Genomic DNA, 20,053 nt, shown 5'->3' on the forward strand with positions numbered 1-20,053 from the left:
ATACCAAGTGGTTGTTTTGTAACTTGCTGCTTTTAGAAAGAATAAATTCTTAGGAGTTATAATTTCTCTTTTGTTGTTTTCAATTAATTGAAGTACAATTAATGAGTAGTTCACCTACAACATCACTATGAGAGCGACCGTCATGATAAATCTAGGTTTTATTTGGCAAGCCTTTTCAATTCATTTTTAATTTCTCTAGCTGAAAATCTTTTTTAATTGGTATACAAATTTCTTTCAGCAGTTTTTTTTTTTAAACATTAGATTCTAATTTTTTATATTTATTTCTTTATTATCCTTGTAATAATACTTATTAAATTTTCGTTTTATTCATTTTAAAAAGGGTAATACTTTTATTATAACTTACTATACACAAGTCAACCCAGTTAGAGAGTGATGTTTGGTTTTTATGGTATTTTTATTTGAAAATAATTAAAAATATGTTAAGATAGTGCATAAGATTAATAATAAAGTAATACAAAAAATATAATAATTAAAACTGAATAATATGATTTAAATAATTGATTTATGAATAAAATTTAAAATTGAATTTAGATGAGTCAAGTTTTGTCATTTTATATTTATCAGTCACTTAGAAAGCTTTATTAAATGATTATAGTTTAACATTTTTTAATTTCCAACAATTCGTTTTACAATTTTTTATTAAGTTTTTCGATTTGAACTACTTTTGCCAAAATTCACTGTATGCGTTATGTGCCAATAGGCATATTAAAAATGTTATTTTAGAGTTTCTAAAGAAAAACTAAAAGTTTTAGTTATGGTGGGTAGTTTTTTAGTTTATGAGAGTTTCATTAAAAATTTTACATTGGTCATATATTGCACAAAATAATAAATATAAGTGGATCTAAATTTTATGTTATTTAACCAATTTATTGAATTTTAGTTCATATTAAATTCTCTATTTTAATATGAGTCATTTCTAATATATTACCAAAGCATAATATAGAGAGTTACTAAAAATCCATTATAATCAAAATTAAAAACTTACAACAGCTAAAATTTGAGTCTATCGAACTTTTTTCAATTTTCATATTGGATGCCAACGGTGCAAGAGAATATGTTGAAAATTCACATCACGTAAAAATTAGATCAAATAATGTATAAAAATAATATGTAACTGAAAAAAAATCTTATTGTATTGAATTAATTTAATGAAACTGAAATAAGTTCAATTTTTACCACATTATTATATTGTCAAGACATTAATAATTATTTTAATTAAAATTTAACATCTTCTATAATCATCGATTGTGATAGATAAATTGTGTCGCATTGTGACAAAAATGATTTTAGAATAATTTCATAATTATCGAGAAAAGACCAACAAAATAATACGAAAATTTGGTCAGTCGGTGACATCGCATTATACAAACTTAGAAGTCGTATATTCGATTTCTGTTAAATGATTTGATATCTCACAACCATCAATTTTTAAATTCTTTATTTGTCTTGTATCTCCTCCAAAAATAATTTCTTGTGACCTTTGGCCTATATTTTACCTTTCTCCCTAGTAGACTCTTGTTTGTTTCCTTTATCTTTTTCATGTGTGTAATTACAGTTGCAACTTTTGGGCACATCCTTGGCAAAATATTAAAACACTTAAGAAAAATTGAAACTAGTTTAAGATCGCAAAGTCGGCGTTTTCCGTTACGAATCCTTGTCGGGGGCATCATTGTGGTGTTGAGTGGGGACCCATTTTGGGACATTGACTCAAAATAACCACTGTGGACTCTCAAGGGTAACAAACACAAGTGTTGACGTTTTCAAAAAGCCTTTCTCGTATATGTGTTTAATGTTTTCCCCCCTTCCTGCGTAACGGCGTTATTTGCCGTCGTTTAGCTATAAATAAAGCCTCCAACTTCCTTCTTCACATTACATTCATTCAATTCAACGTTCTCTCTCTCTCTCTCTCTCTCTCTCTCACTCTCACTCTTTCTCTCTCTGAGACCAGCGACAATAACCCTGCCCTTTGCTTTTATATTAATGGTTGCGTGAAGCAGAAGTTTGGAATAATAGTCGTTGTGTTCTCTACTCTCTAGCTTGCTACCTTCTTGGAGATTTGGTAATTATTGCAAACCCGTCACGTTTCTAACTTAGTGTTTCTCGAAATGGGGAAGAAAACAGAGCTCGGAGATCACAAGGAGACAGCCAAAGTCGAAGCTGTTCTTGAGCTTCTCAGAAAACAAACCCCTCTTACTGTGAAGCAGGTTTTTTTTCTTCTTCCTTAAACTTTTTCGGTACTCACTCATAGGTTTTGTTGCTTAACGTGATTCGAGGATGACTTAAATTGTGGTTATTTTGTTGCTGTTGTTGTTATTGTGTAGGAGAAGTTTTGCAACTACGCTTGTGTGAAACGGTTCTTGAAAGCAAAAGGGGATAGTGTGAAAAAAGCTTCGAAGCAACTCAAGGCTTGTCTTGCCTGGAGAGAGAGTGTGATCACTGGTATATTCCACAACAAGTTTTTTCTTCTTTCTTCTTTCTTCTTTCTCCTTCCCCACTTCATCTCCTTAATTCCTTTTTCTTGCAAAAGCTTTTTCCCGTTGCGAAAACAAGCCGACTTCTCTTTTTGTTTTCTCTCGCCAAAGAATCTTGCTTTTCCCTTCTATTCAACCAAACAGACGTTAAAGTGAAACGCACCCCACTCTAGTAATCATTAGGTCACTCTTTTTCTTTCCTTCTCCGTATACCCCCCAAATAACACACAAAAAATTATTACTATTAGTACTTGTATTTTATTCAATTAAACGTTTGGTTTTCTTATTTATTTTTGTTGAAACTTTGAATGTAAATACTGTTTTTCATTGATGGGACTTTTGAAAACAGATCACTTGATAGCGGATGATTTCTCAGCAGAACTGGCTGATGGGTTGGCCTATGTGGCTGGTCACGATGACGAATCCAGACCTGTCATGGTAATTTCGTTACCCTTTTCTTCATTTCGGACTTTGGGTTTCTGCCTTATTTTTTATATTATTATTTTATTTGGTTGCTTGAAATAAAACTTGTGATTTGAATTGGGGTGATAACAGATTTTTCGTTTGAAGCAAGACTATCAAAAGTTGCATTCCCAGAAAATGTAAGTTACCAGACTCGAGATAAGAGTTTTTTAACCCTTTCACAATTTCATTTGTGGTATTGATTATTATATATAGCCGAAGGAAATAGATAAAGTAATGCTATTGTTATTTATTTTTTATTTTTAAATCTTGAAGGTTCACTCGTTTGATGGCCTTTACAATGGAGGTGGCTATTTCGACGATGCCAAAAAACGTAGAGCAATTTGTGATGCTTTTTGACGCAAGTAAGTGGGGATGGTTGCATTAGCCATATTGAAGCAATTATTGATAAAGAAACAAAAGAAGTAAACAGAAAAGATTGAGGGATCAGAACAATAAATGAGAGGGCAGGGATGATATGGAACTCTGTTGGGATCACCGGCAGGGCCTGAGGGGCTCACAGAAAGTGTCCGGAGTGCCCCTGGGGTGTCTCAGACTATAGCCTTACAATTAATTAGTAGCCATGTTAGAAAGGGTATTATTGGGAATTGGAGTCATTATTGATATTCTCTACCCGAATTGGTCCATTTCAATCTTTAATGCTTCCTTAAATTATGCTATAGCAGAGGAACAACCCATGATTCTCCTTTTTAGCTTTTGCCAGTACCCCTTTACCTTTTTTTTTTTTTTCTCACCCCAAACCCAAGAATTTTATAATAAACTGTGATCACATTTTTTTAAACATCCTCAAGGAAACATGTAATAAAATTAACACGGGGTTGTTTATTTTGTTGTTGCAGGCTTTTACAGATCAGCATCTGCTTTCATGAACCAATTGCTACCAGCGCTGAAAATTGTGGCGGAGTACTACCCAGGAAGGCTATGCAAAGCCTTTGTCATAGACCCTCCCTCGCTTTTCGCTTACTTGTGGAAGGTAACCACAATTCAAAATCCTCACGTACCTAGTTTTGGTAGTCTACCATGTACTGTTTTCCAAGTGCCAGTTAAACTCAAACACTGTTGCAGCACATTTTAGTGTAGTCTCCTTCTGATGTGTGTTGGTTGGGTATGTAATGCACCCTTTCTGGCATCATCATACCCTCAGATCATGCATGTTCTACTTTCTTTGACCACCACCAATGAATGGACCACTTCCCCCGATTTTTTGGTGGTCCACCCACTACCCCATGCCATACCATATCCAAACCCACTCCTTAACTAAATGAAAAATGTACCCCATGCACAAAAAGTACCGTCTTTCCCGTTACTGTTCACCATTATATATCATAAATTCAAACGCAACAATACACCACAATACCATATACCTCGGCTACGTGTCATATCCTATTCAAATTGAAAACCCAAACCTATTTTAGTTGTCTCCGTTAGATTCATAGGGTACGAGGGAACACTATACGTGGTTTTTGCTAGGATTGAAAAAGACGTATCCCACTTATTTCTAGTTTTGTACCCTATCGATTTAAATTAATATCAATAATTAAATTACAGAATAGCAACTATCGTGTGTGTTGTGTTGATGTTGGGTGCACTGAACTGCAGGGTGTTAGGCCGTTCGTGGAGCTATCATCGTGGACCACGGTGGTGTCATCGTTGGATTTCGAAGAATCGTTGGACTTCAACGACTTCGCGGCCTACCCGCGAGCCTCGTCCCTCCGATTCGATGCCTCCAGCGTGAAATCAACGGCGAAGATAGGCTCCTGCTCCTCGTCGCGCTTCTCGTTCACCGTCTCTCACCACCTGGACTCCTTGAAGCCCTGGTACCTGAGCCTGACCGACACGTCAGCATCGAAAGTGGGACCCACGAGTCCATCGCCCGCGCTGATCTCGCCGCTAAACGCGCGCTCGCTCTCGTTCGCCTCGCCCGTCGCCAGGACCCCCCGCGGCCCCCCGGCTACAAGGAAGGGCCTCTTCCCCTCCACCCCGCTGCCGCAGCGCGTGACGGCGCCGCCGCGGACCTCGTTCCTGCAGTCGCCGGCGACGTTTTTCCGGCGAGAGAGCCACGTTAGCGTGAAGGGAGAGAGGTGCCGAGAATCGTTCTTGCCCTATGTGAAGTTCTACCGAAGACCGTACGACGAAATGGTTTACAGGTCGAAGATGCGGCCCCCACTGGGTGGCCTGATCTCCATTGTTTCCCCTCACATCAGAAGACGTCACGTTTCCGTTTCTCAGCGTTTCTAATATTTTAATCCTAAAAATCTAAATAGCACTACACCGCAATCAACCCCTCTAATTTACCACTGCCATTCCCCCTTCACCCGAGTACATAGTATTAGTATATTTGAATGTATTAATTAGTATTATTACCACCATTGAGTAGACATTGATTCGATTTTTGATCCTGAATTTCAATTTTCAAGTTCCCTCGTGCGTCAACAATCTACGCACCTGGTGTTACTAACCAACCACGTTAGAATTCAGCGTTTAAAGAGATGAATTAAAAGAATAAAAAACGACGACGTGCGAGGCGGGGTGTGAAACGGCGTGCATGATATATGTTTAATTTGCATGGGAAGAAGGTAGCGTGGTCGAAACGGCGAACACTGAAGTGCAGGTGGGTCGGAAACAGTAATGGTAGTAGTGGTAATGGAATGAATGGGAAAGCGTTGAAAATGAGAAGACTTATGAAGGGTATTTTATTATTTAGTAGAATTGAATATTGAGGGAATCATTTTGTGTGTAGAAACTTGGGTTGGACTTTGTTTGTTTATAATGAATAAAAGGAGGAAGGAGTTTGAAAAGTTTTTGATGACAGTGTACGGTGAGTTTGTATTTTGTTGGCGGTTTGCAATAATATGTGTTGAGTTGGGTTGTACGAAGGATGAGAGTTGGTGGGAATATGTGTGGGGTTTGGTGGTGGTGTGAGTGAGAAGTCAAAACTTGATTAGAAGGAGTAGTGTAGTGTAGGAGTGAGTGAGGTTGGTCACAGGTTCCATTTCCAGGTGCAGCACATGAGTGGTGTTTGAGTGATGGAGAAAACCAAAATGCAGCATTTAATGCATGCAGGTGTTGAGGGGGGGAAGGGCTACGACCTAGTTACATCCTAGCTGGTGCTGTTGCTTCAGAGCTAAAGGAAGAACTGATGGTGTATGTGGGGTTGTCGACGATCAATTTGTAGCTTCATGCGTTGGACAAACACATTCTAAACGTATTTTAACTTAATTCCTTCATTAACTTTCTTTGTTTAAACCTTTTAACTAATTTTCATAACATAACACTTTATCGTATTTAAATATATATTTTACAACTTTTTCTTATTCATAATAACAAATAACGTTACGTTAGATATATGTATTGACATTTCAATTATATAGACACTAGAAAAGTCCACCAATTACTTCTTATCATATACAAATTTATTAAGAAAATAAAATAAAATAAAAAAATACATAGTATAAGGGATTACATCAAACCAACCAATGATAAAAATTATACTTCACTAAACATAAACATAGACAAATTATATTTATTATTCATGAAAAATTATATTTATTAGCTAATTTATCATTAAAAAATAATTTTGTTCACGAAAAATTTTGAATTGCATATCTTTACAATAATGTAAGCATTGACACCCTCTTTTCCAACATTAGAAACAATACGTTTATATAAAAATCATGATTGATTAAGGAATAATCACTCTCCGACCAAAGCTTCTAAAAGTCTCTCATCCAAACACATTCCAAATAATAAATGATCCCATAAACTTAACATAAATAAAGGTTTTTGTACTCTAAAAAAAAACTGAAAAACTACCTACACATTTATCCCTTCTTTTAAATATACCATCACATGAAACTAAAGAAGGACAATCCCTAACTACACCATCAATATTCACCTTGTGATGAAATTTATCATAACATAGATAAAACCATCCTATCTTCCTAATTCAAATATTGAAAATTTTCAGCATAAAAAAAATCAAAGATAATATTACTCTTATGTTTTTTAGATTTATTATCAATTACAAATATAGCTGTATAAATAAAATTATGAGACATATGCTTTTTAAAGTATGAATCATTTATCGACAAATTAATTAAAATACATTGTTTGTGTCAATGATAATAATATATTACATTTTTAATAATGTACTTTTCACGAGAGAAAAATAATGTTGTGTTTTTTTTAGAAATAAGAAGACAAAAAATAACTATAGAAAAACGTGTTTTTATTACACTTTTACTCATTTTTATTATTATTATTATATATATATATATATATATATATATATATATATATATATTAATTATTGTAATAAGTTGAATTACATAACTTTTACTTTTATATTTTTCATTTATTTTCACTCAGGCTAATCAAACAATTAACTTTTATTTATCTTAGGGTTTAATATGTATGTAGTCCCTCAAGTTTCAGTGAGTTTTGGAATTAGTCCCCCTTCAAAATTTTATACCAATTTAGTTTTTCATTTTTAGAAATGCATGAATTTAGTCATTCTTACTCAATTTTATTAAGTTTATTTGACATTTTAAACGTATTTTATGATAATATTTAAGTTAACATTGAAGCGAAAATGTGACAAACGATGTAAATAATTCAAATACTATAATGAAATACGTTTGAAATATCACATAAACTTAACAAAATTTAGTTAAAAAGACTAAATTCATGCATTTTTAAAATGAAAGAGTAAATTGATCAAAATTTTTGAAGATGAACTAATTTCAAATTTCACTTAAACTAACGAATACATATTTAACCCTTTTTTTTTTTTCAACTTATTTATTGTGTTGGATTATTATTAAATTGTCTTAAAAGTAACTTGTTCAATAATAATCATTACAGATGGGATAATAACTCTTATAATTGATTATCATATCTAGATTATCACAGCAACTTTGACCATAGTCATTTTAATTTGAAATTAAAATTTATATATATATATATATATATATATATATATATTATATTGTATTAAAATCATGTCTCGTTCTGAACTTCACTAAAAAAATTGTTCCTCAAAATATTTATTAAATACTTTGAAAAAAATCAAACAAAAGGAAAAAAAAAATTAACATTTAAAAAACAATGCATCAAATAATAATAAAAATTTATAACTAAACATATTTTAAAATAGAATACAAAATAAAATGAGTGCAACTCATATAAAACATAAAGATAAAAAAGTTTTGTACTGAAAAAAGTTATTTATTATTTACATATACATTTATATTTTGGATCATACTAGTAAATAAAAATTTAAATTATATTCACATGCACATATTTATTTATTATCTGTGACCAAAACAATTATTTATACTTTTGGAACTGAATTATTTTGTTTAAGTTGATTTTAAAATGAACACTTCAAAAACTAGTACACTTAGATTTAATTTTTCAGGTGATTTCTATTTCTGCCAAAAGAATATGAAAAATGATTTTGTTGTAACATTTGGAGAATGTTAAAGTATTTAAGATTCTCATAGTTGTTCTCAGAAATAGTTTACTAAATATTTTGTCTGTTTTTGAGGCATAAAATGAAAGAATTAAAAAAGTGATAGAGGTTGTTGGTAAGTATTGGGAGAAGTGGAAGGAAAATGAATAGATACGGTGTCGTATATTGGGGATTGGAGTTGATTGTCCGTTAGCAAGTGTCGTTTAGGTATCAAGGTTTCTGTTACTCGAAGTGAGATGATGTTAGCAAAATGAGGCGTTTTTGGTCACAACACAACGCTTTCACCTTTCACATCTTCCTAATCTCCTATTTGTAGTTTAGCCCGAGATTCTGCGTCATTGTCTCTGTCCTTCTCTACTGCCACTCCCCTATTCCATTTCTATATTGCTTTTTCTACCTTTTTCTTTATTCATTCTCGTATATTATTTAACAATTCAATTCAAAATCAATAATACTTCATATTTTAAATAATATTATTCTAACATACTTCAAGTCAGAATAGAATGTATTCTTTTCATATATAAAAGTAATATTTCTCTTATTAAATAAATGATATAACTCTCAACTAAGATCATGAGCTCTTGTAGAACCCAACATCGTCTCATATTACCTAATTCATATTTTAAGCCCAAATTATCAGAATAATTTCTTCCTCCACCTTCAAAATTTTTTATTGCATCCGGTGCATATTTTATTTCGATATATATAATTTAAAATATAATTTTTTATATTTCGGTTCATGCATTTCAAAATATAAAATAAAAATACATTTTAAATCGTACAATTTGAAATATATCTGTATTTTATTTGCACAGTTTAAAATATAATTTTTATTTTATTTTATATTGTGTATTTAAAATATAATAAATTATATTTTGAATTATACTGTGATGTAAAATAAAATAAAATAAAATATATTTTTTAAATTATAGAATTTAACAAAAAAAGCTGTTAGATTTTTATTGGGCTGGCCTAGAGTCTACAGCCACTACGAATTGGCCCAATGTCGTTTTTTTGTAGTTTAATTATTTATTTGACCTTTAATCATGTAACATTGGTATTTACTATGTATGGTTTTTTATTTTTCAACCTTTATGTGATCTCACTGAGAAACCGTCTAAATCTGAAATCTTATTTGATATATTAATGTTTAATTACTTTTACTATAGCTTGATCATAACCATATTTACAATGTCAGAGGTATTTTTTTTTTATTAGTCTTTCCTTTTTGTTTGATTTTGTAGTTCTACTCTTTCATTTGCTTTAAGGTGAATCCGGTGTAGTGTATGTATAAAACTATTTCAAACGTGCAAATGGATTATCTTTGAATACGGTCTATATATGGTATTAAATAATAAGTGTTTGCTCTTTTAGTATGTCTTGCTTTAAAGAAACACTCTAATCGTATAAATTAGCCATACGAGAAAGTAATGAAAGCGAATTTTTTATTCAAAATTCAAATTCTTATATAAGAATTCTTTCTTACTTATTTCTTGGGACTAATTGTATGTCCACCATAAATGGTGGCTTCACGACCATTTCATTAGAAGTAGTACTAAATAATCTTGAGTAATGGATTAAATAAAAAATTGTTTTTTTCATAATAGGGACCATCACCAAAATTCATTGAATGGAAAGAATCAAAGCCTTTTTTTTTTTTTTCTGATGACTTATTCTCTTATTGTTTTGTTGAGAAACTAGAAAGAAATGGATTTATACAGATGTAATTGAAATTTTTGAATTTAATAATGTTTAGGGAAGTTGAAAGTCAAAGTTTAAATTTTGAAGTTAGGTTTCTCTAGCCGGCTTGACTACAACTCAGATATTATGCATTCTGTCATGATGTGATATCCACCTGTAACCATACGTCACAGTTCTCTTACTCTCAGTTTCACAATCATCTTCTTCTGAGGAATTTCTATTCAATTTTTTTAATTTAGGTCAATTGTTTGGGTTACATGTCTTCTACTGGATTAATAAAACAATGAAAAGGTAAATAACTGATATTACTGATCTATTGTAAAGCAACTTTATAACAATAATATAATTGAGAAAATAATTATATGGTGATGGAGAGATATAAAATAGTTCATTTGTAGAGTTTGAAAGAAACAACTTAGAAGTGAGTTATATTTTTGTAAAGTCAATTGAATATTCAGTCTTATAAATTGAGCCAGTAAGATATCAATTCAACTAACAGTTCATGGAATGATACCGGGATTAAAATAATAATATATACAACACAAGCAAAAGTGGTTACTTATTCAAATTCTTACCCTATGGTCCTTTGTTTTTAAGTTCGGATATCATTTGTTAGATTTATAGAGAAAATTTTATCGGAGAGATACAACATCGAGACCTGAGCTTAATCATATAAGACATTGACACCACTGTCAATCCAAAATCTTAAGACAATAGATTTATGAATTTTTATCATTATATAATGCTCTACTTTTTCATTTCTAATCAATGTGAAATTTAGACTTACACTTAGATTTTTAATAAAGGTGTCTTTCAATTTTTTTGACGAGGAAAATAGAGAGAAAGAAAAAAAAATGTAGAAAATAAGCTAAAAATAAGAAAAAAAATAACTAAATTAATTATAGGTCGTTAGTAGCTTTAAAACAAAATGTAAAAAAAAAAGAAAGGAAGTTATTAATAATCTTAAAAAATTGAAACTCAAACTTGACGGGGTTTATTCAGAAAGACCAACCCATATCATCAAAGATATGCACGCAAAGGATCTCATCATACTCTTTTGTTTCACTGTTAAAGTAAAGCAATCAAATTAATCAATTATTCTTGCTGTGAACGCAAGGAAATAACAGTTTGTTGAAAATCAAACTGCGATGTTCTCTGCTTTAAACTCAAGTCTTTTTTCTTTAGCAATACAAATTAAATCAAGCTAAACACGATGACTTCATTCGCGAAGCTTACTTACTGAAATGTTTATTATGCAAGAGAAATGCCAACAAAGAGATTCCTTAAACACATTCTTTACAATACATTTTTTATTATTGACTAAAATTTATTATATATATATATATATATATATATATATATATAAATTATAAATTTCAATAGAAAGTTCCACATTTTTCGTTCAGGTGTGTGTGTACATTTGAATGATAATTTCAAAATATTTTACATGATTCTCTTATACTTTTTTATGATGCTCAATAAAACTTTTAAATGATACACTAAGTTTTGTGTTATTCAATTAGAATAAATACTTTTTTTTTTTTTGTTAAACAGGAATGTCAAATTTGTTTATATTTAATTGGGATTTTTTAGAATTTATGAAAAATTTCTTGGTACTCAAAAGTATATAAATTTCAATAAATTCAATGTAACTTTTTGGTAAAGATGTATAAATACTATATTTATCAAACATACTCACCTAAACCATATATAAAAGACTTTTCTTTCTAATATGTCTTAGTTAAAGGTGGTAAAAACATTCATGTGTTATAATGAATTTGCTTTCTTACTTGGTAATTTTCTTTGCTGAGAATGCCATTATAGTATATTTCAAAATTAAACCAATAAACGGATCTTCATTTTCAATACTACTACATAACAAATATATAAAGACCGAAGAATAATATAACAAGTCTTGTACAAACTAGGATAATTAATACTTTTTTTAAGGACGACAAATTCTAATAGTATTTAATTAAGATATTATTGAATTTTTTCATTAATATTCAAAAGTGTATATTGGTTTCGATGAATCAACTGCTTAAAAAGTTTTTAATGGATTTCATCTGATTTTTTAATACAATGTATCAATACTGTATTCATCAAACAATTTTATCTAAACTATTGAGGCTTCTTTCAATTATTTTTCTATTGGTTGTGCCACTTTCCTTTTTCTACTATCATACGAAATCGGGGGTAAAAATTAATGTACAGTACTTGGTTATTTTCTTTGAAAAATATTATTGTAATGAATCTTAAATTTGAATAAAAAAATTATTTTCAATATTACTAAACAAAGGTTATAAAACGATTTAAGTTTATATTTAGCCAGGTATCTTTTTTTTGTTGACTCTTATCATTTTTCATGTTTTCTAAAAGTCAACGGATTTGTTCTTATAAATCTATACATTCTTTCAAACATTTTAAAATCTCAATCCATTCCTTTGATAGCTAATATGAAAGTCACTTTTCGTATCTGAATTGTCATTTATGCAACATACCTTTTCAATTAGAATAAAACAATACAATTTGAATAAAAAACCATAGTTGTAATTAAATAATTGTCTTTTAAATTTAAATAAAACAATTCAATACTTCAATGCAAAGAATACAGCTTTTCTAAAAAAATGAACTCGGTATTCTGAAAGTTCAACGTGAATAAAATAGGATACTTCAAAATTCATGGTTACCATGGGACCTAAAATATGGTAGTATAAATGTAACATGGCTGTCGTATGATATATTATATACCCAAACGAACTGTGCTGTGGACAACATGATCATGAGATCAAGGTTTGATAAAGCAGTTCCAATGATTGTTCAAAGTCTCATTGTATTCATTTTTCTGAGATTGAACTCCATTAATAGTTTGCCTCACCCTTTAGACCCTCTCTCCCCAGTTGAAATCAACAAAACAAGGGACATAGTTGAAGGGTCTTACCTTGGTGCTATTCCTAACCTGACCTATCATTTCGTGGATGTGGAAGAACCAGACAAAGAACATGTCCTAGAGTGGTTATCTTCAAATACAAAAGACATATCTACCATTCCTCGCCAAGCCAAGGTAGTGGTTCGAGCCGAAGGTGACACACACGAGCTTGTAGTGGACTTAAACAAAAGCTCCATTGTATCGGATAAAATCTACACTGGTCATGGATATCCTCCTTTCACATTCAATGAGCTTTTCCAAGCCAGCAAATTGCCTCTTACGTACTCCAAATTCAAAGACTCCATAACCAAAAGGGGCTTGAATTTGTCTGAAGTTTCTTGTGTACCATTTACCGTAGGTTGGTTTGGAGAACAAACCACAAAGAGAGCCCTCAAAGTGTCATGTTTCTACAGGGGAGGATCGGTTAATGTGTGGGCAAGGCCTATTGAGGGAATCACGGTACTAGTTGATGTTGATTCAATGCAGATTACTGCGTACAATGACAGGTACGTCGCCCCTTTGCCTAAACCTGAAGGTACAGATTTTCAATCTTCAAGCAGCAACAGCAGGGCCAAAACATCTGCTTCATGTAATGTGTCAGATGTTGGGTTCAACGTGGATGGCCATGAGGTGAAATGGGCTAATTGGGTTTTTCATGTTGGGTTCAATGCTCGTGCGGGAATGATCATATCAACTGCTTCTGTATTTGATTCCAAAAGAAACGCGTATAGAAGAGTTCTATATAGGGGCCATGTGTCTGAGACATTTGTTCCTTACATGGATCCTACAGAAGAATGGTATTTCAGGACTTTCATGGATGCTGGGGAATTTGGCTTTGGACGTGCGGCTGATACCTTGCAACCGAGGGTAGATTGCCCGAGCAACGCAGTGTACATGGATGGCTACATGGCAGGGCCTAACGGAGAGGTGCAACAGGTTCCCAGGGCTATTTGCATTTTTGAGAGAAATTCTGGCAATGTGGCTTGGAGGCACATGGAAATCAACAACCCCCAAAAAGTGGTAAATTGTTGTATTAGAAATGGAATTTCCTCTGTTTGATGTGAATTCACTTTGTTTTGGTTTTGTGCAGATAAGAAATGGAGAAGCTGAAATTAGTTTGGTAGTGAGAATGGTTGCTACTGTGGGTAACTATGATTATGTTCTTGACTGGGAATTCTTAAGAAGTGGCAGTATAAAAGTTGGGGTAAGATTGTTCTTCCGACACACACATATATGACAAGTTAAAAAAATTGCACTATTTAGTTGTAGTGAAACAAAAGGGAACTTACGTTGTGTATTTGTGTGTTACATGCATAGGTGGATCTGACAGGAATAATGGAGATGAAAGCAGTAGCCTATAAAGAGAAAAAGGAGATAGAAGAAAGGGTGTTTGGAACATTGGTGTCAGAAAACACTATAGCCAATTATCATGATCACCACATAACCTACTATCTAGACCTTGACATTGATGATAATAGGAACTCTTTCATGAATGCTAAGTTGCAAAGGGCAAGAGCAACTGGGTTTGGAACACCCAGGAAGAGTTACTGGACGATTGTCGGAGAAATTGCCAAGAGGGAAGCCGAGGGTAGAATTCGGCTGGGCTCGGAGCCAGCTGAACTGTTAATAGTAAACCCCAACAGAAGGACAAAGCTAGGGAATGAAGTGGGTTACCGGCTGATCCCCGCACAACCGGTTACTTCTCTGTTGTCTGATGATGATTACCCTCAAATAAGAGCATCTTACACCAAGTATGACCTGTGGGTCACTCCCTATAACAGGTCAGAGAGATGGGCTGGAGGCTTCTATGCTGATAGGAGCCGTGGAGATGACGGCTTAGCTGTTTGGAGCCAAAGGTAAAAATCTGTTTATTGGTTTTAGTGTATTTCAGTTGTTTAAATTAATTGTACTTTAATATAGTTTTCCTTTTTTTCTTAAAATAGAAAGAAAAAGTCTAGTTATAAATTTTTATTTGACCTTGTCGATCATGATTGATACAGGAACAGAGAGATTGAAAATAGAGACATAGTGCTATGGCACACAATTGGGATCCATCATGTTCCTTATCAGGAAGATTTTCCAGCAATGCCAGCAATTCATGGTGGATTTGAACTGAGGCCAGCTAACTTTTTTGAAAGCACTCCATTGCTTTGAATAAGAGTATGTTCAGCTGATTAACCAAACTAATAGTCATGCATTACTCCTAAACAGAAATAAGATGAAAGGTTCTGTAAAAATTAAGCAGTTATTGTTCTTTTAATATTGTAACGTGCAAGCATGTTATTCAATAAATTTTAATTCAAATCAAGAGACGTGTTTATTGTCCTTTTCCTATACTACGTCACATAATTAAAAACTTAAGAGTTTTTGTGAGAATTAAAAAAATATATACACTTCAAAATTTAATACATGTAACATCTTTTATTTGTTTTACTTATATTTAAATTATTTTTAAAACTATTTAGCTTTTTATTTATTATAACGAAAAATAATTATGTACTCTGAAATCACCATTTTTGTTTGGGATATCGAGAAAAATCAATTTAAGATTTTATTAATTTTTTCGAAACAAAACTCCGAAACTGATAACATTATCAACAATAACCAAGTTATGCAGAAGTGTTTCGATCTTATATATATTCGCAATAAGCTTAGAGTTTATACAGGAATAATTTATTTCTTAGTTCTAAATAATTGTACAGATAGTTATAGTAAAACAGAATTATCTTTTTATAATTGTCTTAATCCTAGAAACATTTTTTTTTTTAAATTTTACTTAAATTGAATATCATTATAAAACAATAAATGAGTAATATATCAGTGGTCAATGCTTTTAGGTAACTATTTATTTACATTATTTTTAATGGATTTTTACCTACGGAGATCTATAGAGGTGGTCCAAATAACTCTTAATCTTAGCTTAGTTATTGTTTAGGTATTCACATTAGATTTAGATAAATTATTATGGTTTGATGAGTTATGTAAGTATTATTTACTTTCTCTGTTACTCATCGATCTAATGTTGTTTGCGTTGTTTGATACTACTTAGCTTGAATTAATTTAATGTGCTAATGTTCTTCTATGCCACACATTGTTTTTTCCACTGAATATATTTTTCAAATAACTTCTTAACTTATACCAGGTAATAAGATACACTTTCTCTTTGTATCATATTTATTTTAAAATATATATTACAAATATGAGGGATAATATCAAATCATATTAAAAAATAGTACTGTGTTAAAGTGTCGGTGTTCTTCCTTTATTTATCATAACATGTTAGGTTAATAAACTCATTAGTTGATCTTGATTTTTCATATTACCTTAATTAAGTTGAATACAAGTTAAAATAGATCACTTAGTGATAATTTACTGATATTCATGTGAAAACAATCTAACAACACACCATAGAAAGTGAAGCAGTTGGAGTTAAAAAAACAGTAACATTTTATTCAGTAAATTGAGTAAACTGCAGAGGAGCTAATGTTGAGAAGTGCAGTTAGGAAAGTGAGCAGGGTGGTATTATTTTGTTTCGAGGACTGGATTTCTCTCAAAGAAATTCGTTGGTCTGAGCTCGAAGCCACCACTCAAGGTTGGCATAATTGGAAACTCTTCTTGGCAAGGAACGTGACGAAATCCCATCGTGTACCACATCACTATGTCCCTGTTCTCAATCCTCCTATTCCTGCACATTAATTCACCACACCAAACATTCATCATTTCTCATACCAAAACCTTAAACTAAAATTATGTACAACTAAAGAACTCACCTCCGACTCCAAACAGCCAAAGTATCATCACCTCGACTACGATCAACATATAACCCTGCTACCCATTTCTCAGATTTGTTGTACGGTGTCACCCAAACATCATAATCCGTGAAAGCACCTCTAATTTGTGGGAAATCATCACCGACCAATAGTGGGTGTGCCATTGGTCCCGGAATCAAGCGATACCCGATTTTATTTCCCTGTTTCGTCTTTTTATTTGGATTTACCACAAGTAACTCTGTAGGCTTTGAACCCAGGTTGATTCTCGCATCAGCCTCTGTTTTGGCCGTTTCACTTACAACTGTCCAGTAACTTTTTCTGGGTATGCTACGATCTTTCACTCTCACTGTCTCGAAATTGTACTTCACAAAGGAGTTGGCTACACCATCAACGTCAAAGTCAAGAGAATACGTGAAGAAGTGATCATGGTTAACACCAATGGTATTATCGGCTACCAATGTGCCGTATATATCCTTTTTTATTTCCTCTGTGTTCGTATAATTCGTTGCCTTGAGTGCTAATATCCCGGTAAGTCCAACCTATTTTAAAACATAACACCTACTTTGTTCAATCACAAATTTAATGTAAATTATAAATTGTGGTTTTGAATATATGGATATAATTTAGTCTAATTCAGTCTCTATTTTTTGTTGTAGGCAATCATACCACAGATTTGATGCTGCCACTTGGCGTAAATTCCCAATCAGTGATATAGTCGTAGTTGGCCACAGTTGAAACTGTTCTCACCACTAAGGTTTTTTCTGATCTAGTCTCCGTAATCTACCAGAAAGAAGAGAATGAATGTTCATGAAGTAAAATTAAAGGAAAAGGGGAGAAGAACAAAAAAGATGTTTTAAAAGAAGGTACCAGTTCATTTGGGATTGCAGCTTCTGTGTGACGCCACATTATGCCACCAGCATATTTTTCAAATATGCAGAAGGCATTAGGTATCTCTACAGGGGTTCCATCTGAACTAGCATAGTATGCATTAATGAATGACGCATCGGAAGGACAATCTGTGGAAGCTTTCAGGGGAGACATAAACCGTCCAAGGCCATATTCGCCACCATCAAAGAATGTCTTGTAATACCATTCCTCAGTTGGGTCTTGGTATGGCACAAACAACTCTGATATGAATCCTTTGTATAGTACTGTACGATGTTTTTTCCTTTGGACATCATAATACGATGCTAGAGAAATAATTGGGCCAGCTCGACTGTCATATCCTACATGAAAATCCCAACTGTCCCAACTGTGTGCAGGAAATGGTCTATCAAACGTATGTATAAATAACAAATAAACAAAGAACAAACCATACAAAGAAAAACAAAGAATACAAATTGAAAAGAGATTTTGTTATTATTCATTGTACCTTACAGAATGGCCATCAATGGTGAATCCAGGTCCATGATCTTGTTTGGGCTTTGGAGCAGAGGGTGGTTTCAGCTTGGAGGCTCTGTACTCAGTGCCCTCTGCCTTGGGCAGTGCAACCACATATCGATCATTATAACCTACAATTTTCATGTCGTCAATGTCAACGACCATTTCCACACCTTCCACGGGCCTCGCATAGAAATTAACAGTGCCATTTCTGTAATGGCACTTGATCTTCACAATCCTTCTGGTCTTGGCTTCTCCATACCACCCAAGAGTAAAGGCAACACACTGCACCTGAGACACGTCATTGAGACCTCTCTTCCTCAAAGACTCCTTAAACGGTTCGTGATTTAGTGGTAACTGTGTTGCCTCCTCTATTTCACCTGCGGTCAGTGGAGGGTAGCCATTTCCTTGGTAGACTTTGGTTGAGACGATGGAACGTTTGGACAAGTCCACTGTGATTTCGTGGGACTGCTTCTGTGATCTGACTATGACAAAGGCTCTACGTGGTGGTGGAGGAGGTGGTTTGGGTTTAGGTTTAGGTTCGGGTTTGGGGTTTGAGGAATCCCATGAAAGGACTTTGAGCTTGTCGGGTTCGTCCAAACCTACGTAGTTGAAGGTGAGGTTGTGGCTGGTTGGGTATGCCTTTTGGACTATGGTTTGAACAAGGTTGATCTCGGAAGGGGTAAGAGGGTCAAGTGGGTGAGGATTGCTGCATTCTGCAAAGCTCCAAAAGAGCACGACAATTGATAACAATGTCACCTTCATCTTGTGATCAATCTCTAAGACACAGTTTGCTCTTATATAGTGTAATGCATGATGGAGAAAAGGTATAGATTGTAACAATTGACAAATGAAATGAGAATTTAATTTCATGGTGGTAGGTAGTTACTGTGAATGACATATAAAAGAGAAAGGATGATTTGAGATTTCATCAACCACTTGATAATCACAATTAACCACTTGATAATTGATAAGCCACAATTAACCACCTCATAATCCATATCTAAATGATAATTGAAAAAAATATCTTCTTCGTCATATTATAATTAAAAAAATACTTAATTATGTTTTGAATCAAATAAATTTAAGAACTTTTCAATTTAGTTTAAATTTTCTCCTCAAAATATTAAAAATTTTCAATTAACTCATGCCATTAGATCTTACTCTTAATATTTTGGCTTAATTATCATTTTGATCCCCTAATTTGTTGGTGTGGTTCATTTTGGTTCCCTTATTATTTTTTTTTCAATTTGGTCCTCTAATTCTTCAAAAAGATTTAATTTGGTCTCTGCCGTTAAGTTGACGTTAACACGTCTATGTACATGTCACGTGTCATTTTGTGAAATTCTGTAATTTTTTTACTTTTATTAAAAAAAATTAAAATGTCATGTGTCACTTTATGGTTGTGACACGTGTCAATTTAAGATTTTTTTATTCAAAAAATATATTGCTACGTGACAAGTCATGATTGTGTCACATGTCAAGCTATCATTGGTTGTTTCCAATTTAGTCCTCTATTTAAATTTTTGATTCAATTTAGTTCCCAAATTTTTTAGATTGATTCAATCATTTTAAAAAATTGGGGGACTAAATTGAATCAAAATTGTAAATAGAGGGACTAAATTGAAAACAACCAATGTTAGTTTGACACGTGACACAATCGTGACTTGCCACGTGACACTTTTTTTTTAATTAAAATAATCAAAATTAATTTTTTTATAAAATTGACATGTGGCACAACGTGACATGTGGCAGTTTAATTTTTTTAAAAGAAATTAAAAAAATTTAAAAAAAAATTTTAAATTCCACAAAATGAAATGTGACA

At 32.6% G+C, this 20,053-nt stretch overlaps 3 protein-coding genes across 3 annotated transcripts; 2 read left to right on the top strand and 1 right to left on the bottom strand.

The window, feature by feature from the left end:
* Positions 1-1,909: 1,909 nt before the first annotated feature.
* On the top strand, positions 1,910-5,653 carry LOC114190205 (uncharacterized). Its single transcript, XM_028079002.2, has 7 exons — positions 1,910-2,225; positions 2,343-2,460; positions 2,842-2,930; positions 3,048-3,094; positions 3,231-3,319; positions 3,815-3,948; positions 4,575-5,653. Exons 1-7 carry the CDS (start codon positions 2,127-2,129, stop codon positions 5,211-5,213), a joined length of 1,215 nt encoding a protein of 404 aa, XP_027934803.1. The 5' UTR covers positions 1,910-2,126; the 3' UTR covers positions 5,214-5,653.
* A 7,232-nt stretch (positions 5,654-12,885) lies between these two features.
* On the top strand, positions 12,886-15,515 carry AO1 (amine oxidase 1). Its single transcript, XM_028081759.2, has 4 exons — positions 12,886-14,098; positions 14,169-14,282; positions 14,396-14,934; positions 15,079-15,515. Exons 1-4 carry the CDS (start codon positions 12,926-12,928, stop codon positions 15,230-15,232), a joined length of 1,980 nt encoding a protein of 659 aa, XP_027937560.1. The 5' UTR covers positions 12,886-12,925; the 3' UTR covers positions 15,233-15,515.
* A 992-nt stretch (positions 15,516-16,507) lies between these two features.
* On the bottom strand, positions 16,508-19,039 carry LOC114190870 (amine oxidase [copper-containing] alpha 2, peroxisomal-like). The gene is made up of 5 exons (XM_028079934.2): positions 18,221-19,039; positions 17,716-18,100; positions 17,515-17,628; positions 16,849-17,387; positions 16,508-16,763 (listed from the first exon to the last, which is right to left on the bottom strand). Exons 1-5 carry the CDS (start codon positions 18,991-18,993, stop codon positions 16,601-16,603), a joined length of 1,974 nt encoding a protein of 657 aa, XP_027935735.1. The 5' UTR covers positions 18,994-19,039; the 3' UTR covers positions 16,508-16,600.
* Positions 19,040-20,053: the final 1,014 nt, after the last annotated feature.

Source organism: Vigna unguiculata, chromosome 7 (assembly GCF_037176805.1).
Source record: "Vigna unguiculata cultivar grain cowpea cultivar isolate G323 ecotype 2 chromosome 7, ASM3717680v1, whole genome shotgun sequence".
Classification (NCBI taxonomy): Eukaryota; Viridiplantae; Streptophyta; class Magnoliopsida; order Fabales; family Fabaceae; genus Vigna; species Vigna unguiculata.

Excerpts from the sequence above, each read along its gene's own strand:
- LOC114190205 (XM_028079002.2), top strand. The coding sequence starts at position 2,127 with ATGGGGAAGAAAACAGAGCTCGGAGATCACAAGGAGACAGCCAAAGTC. Across the intron at positions 2,461-2,841 it reads GAGAGAGAGTGTGATCACTG|ATCACTTGATAGCGGATGAT; the intron begins GTATATTCCACA and ends TTTTGAAAACAG. Across the intron at positions 3,320-3,814 it reads TGTGATGCTTTTTGACGCAA|GCTTTTACAGATCAGCATCT; the intron begins GTAAGTGGGGAT and ends TTGTTGTTGCAG.
- LOC114190870 (XM_028079934.2), bottom strand. The coding sequence starts at position 18,993 with ATGAAGGTGACATTGTTATCAATTGTCGTGCTCTTTTGGAGCTTTGCA. Across the intron at positions 18,101-18,220 it reads ATTGATGGCCATTCTGTAAG|TTGGGACAGTTGGGATTTTC; the intron begins GTACAATGAATA and ends TCCTGCACACAG. Across the intron at positions 17,629-17,715 it reads CTGCAATCCCAAATGAACTG|ATTACGGAGACTAGATCAGA; the intron begins GTACCTTCTTTT and ends TCTTTCTGGTAG.
- AO1 (XM_028081759.2), top strand. The coding sequence starts at position 12,926 with ATGATCATGAGATCAAGGTTTGATAAAGCAGTTCCAATGATTGTTCAA. Across the intron at positions 14,283-14,395 it reads GTGGCAGTATAAAAGTTGGG|GTGGATCTGACAGGAATAAT; the intron begins GTAAGATTGTTC and ends TTACATGCATAG. Across the intron at positions 14,935-15,078 it reads TTAGCTGTTTGGAGCCAAAG|GAACAGAGAGATTGAAAATA; the intron begins GTAAAAATCTGT and ends TGATTGATACAG.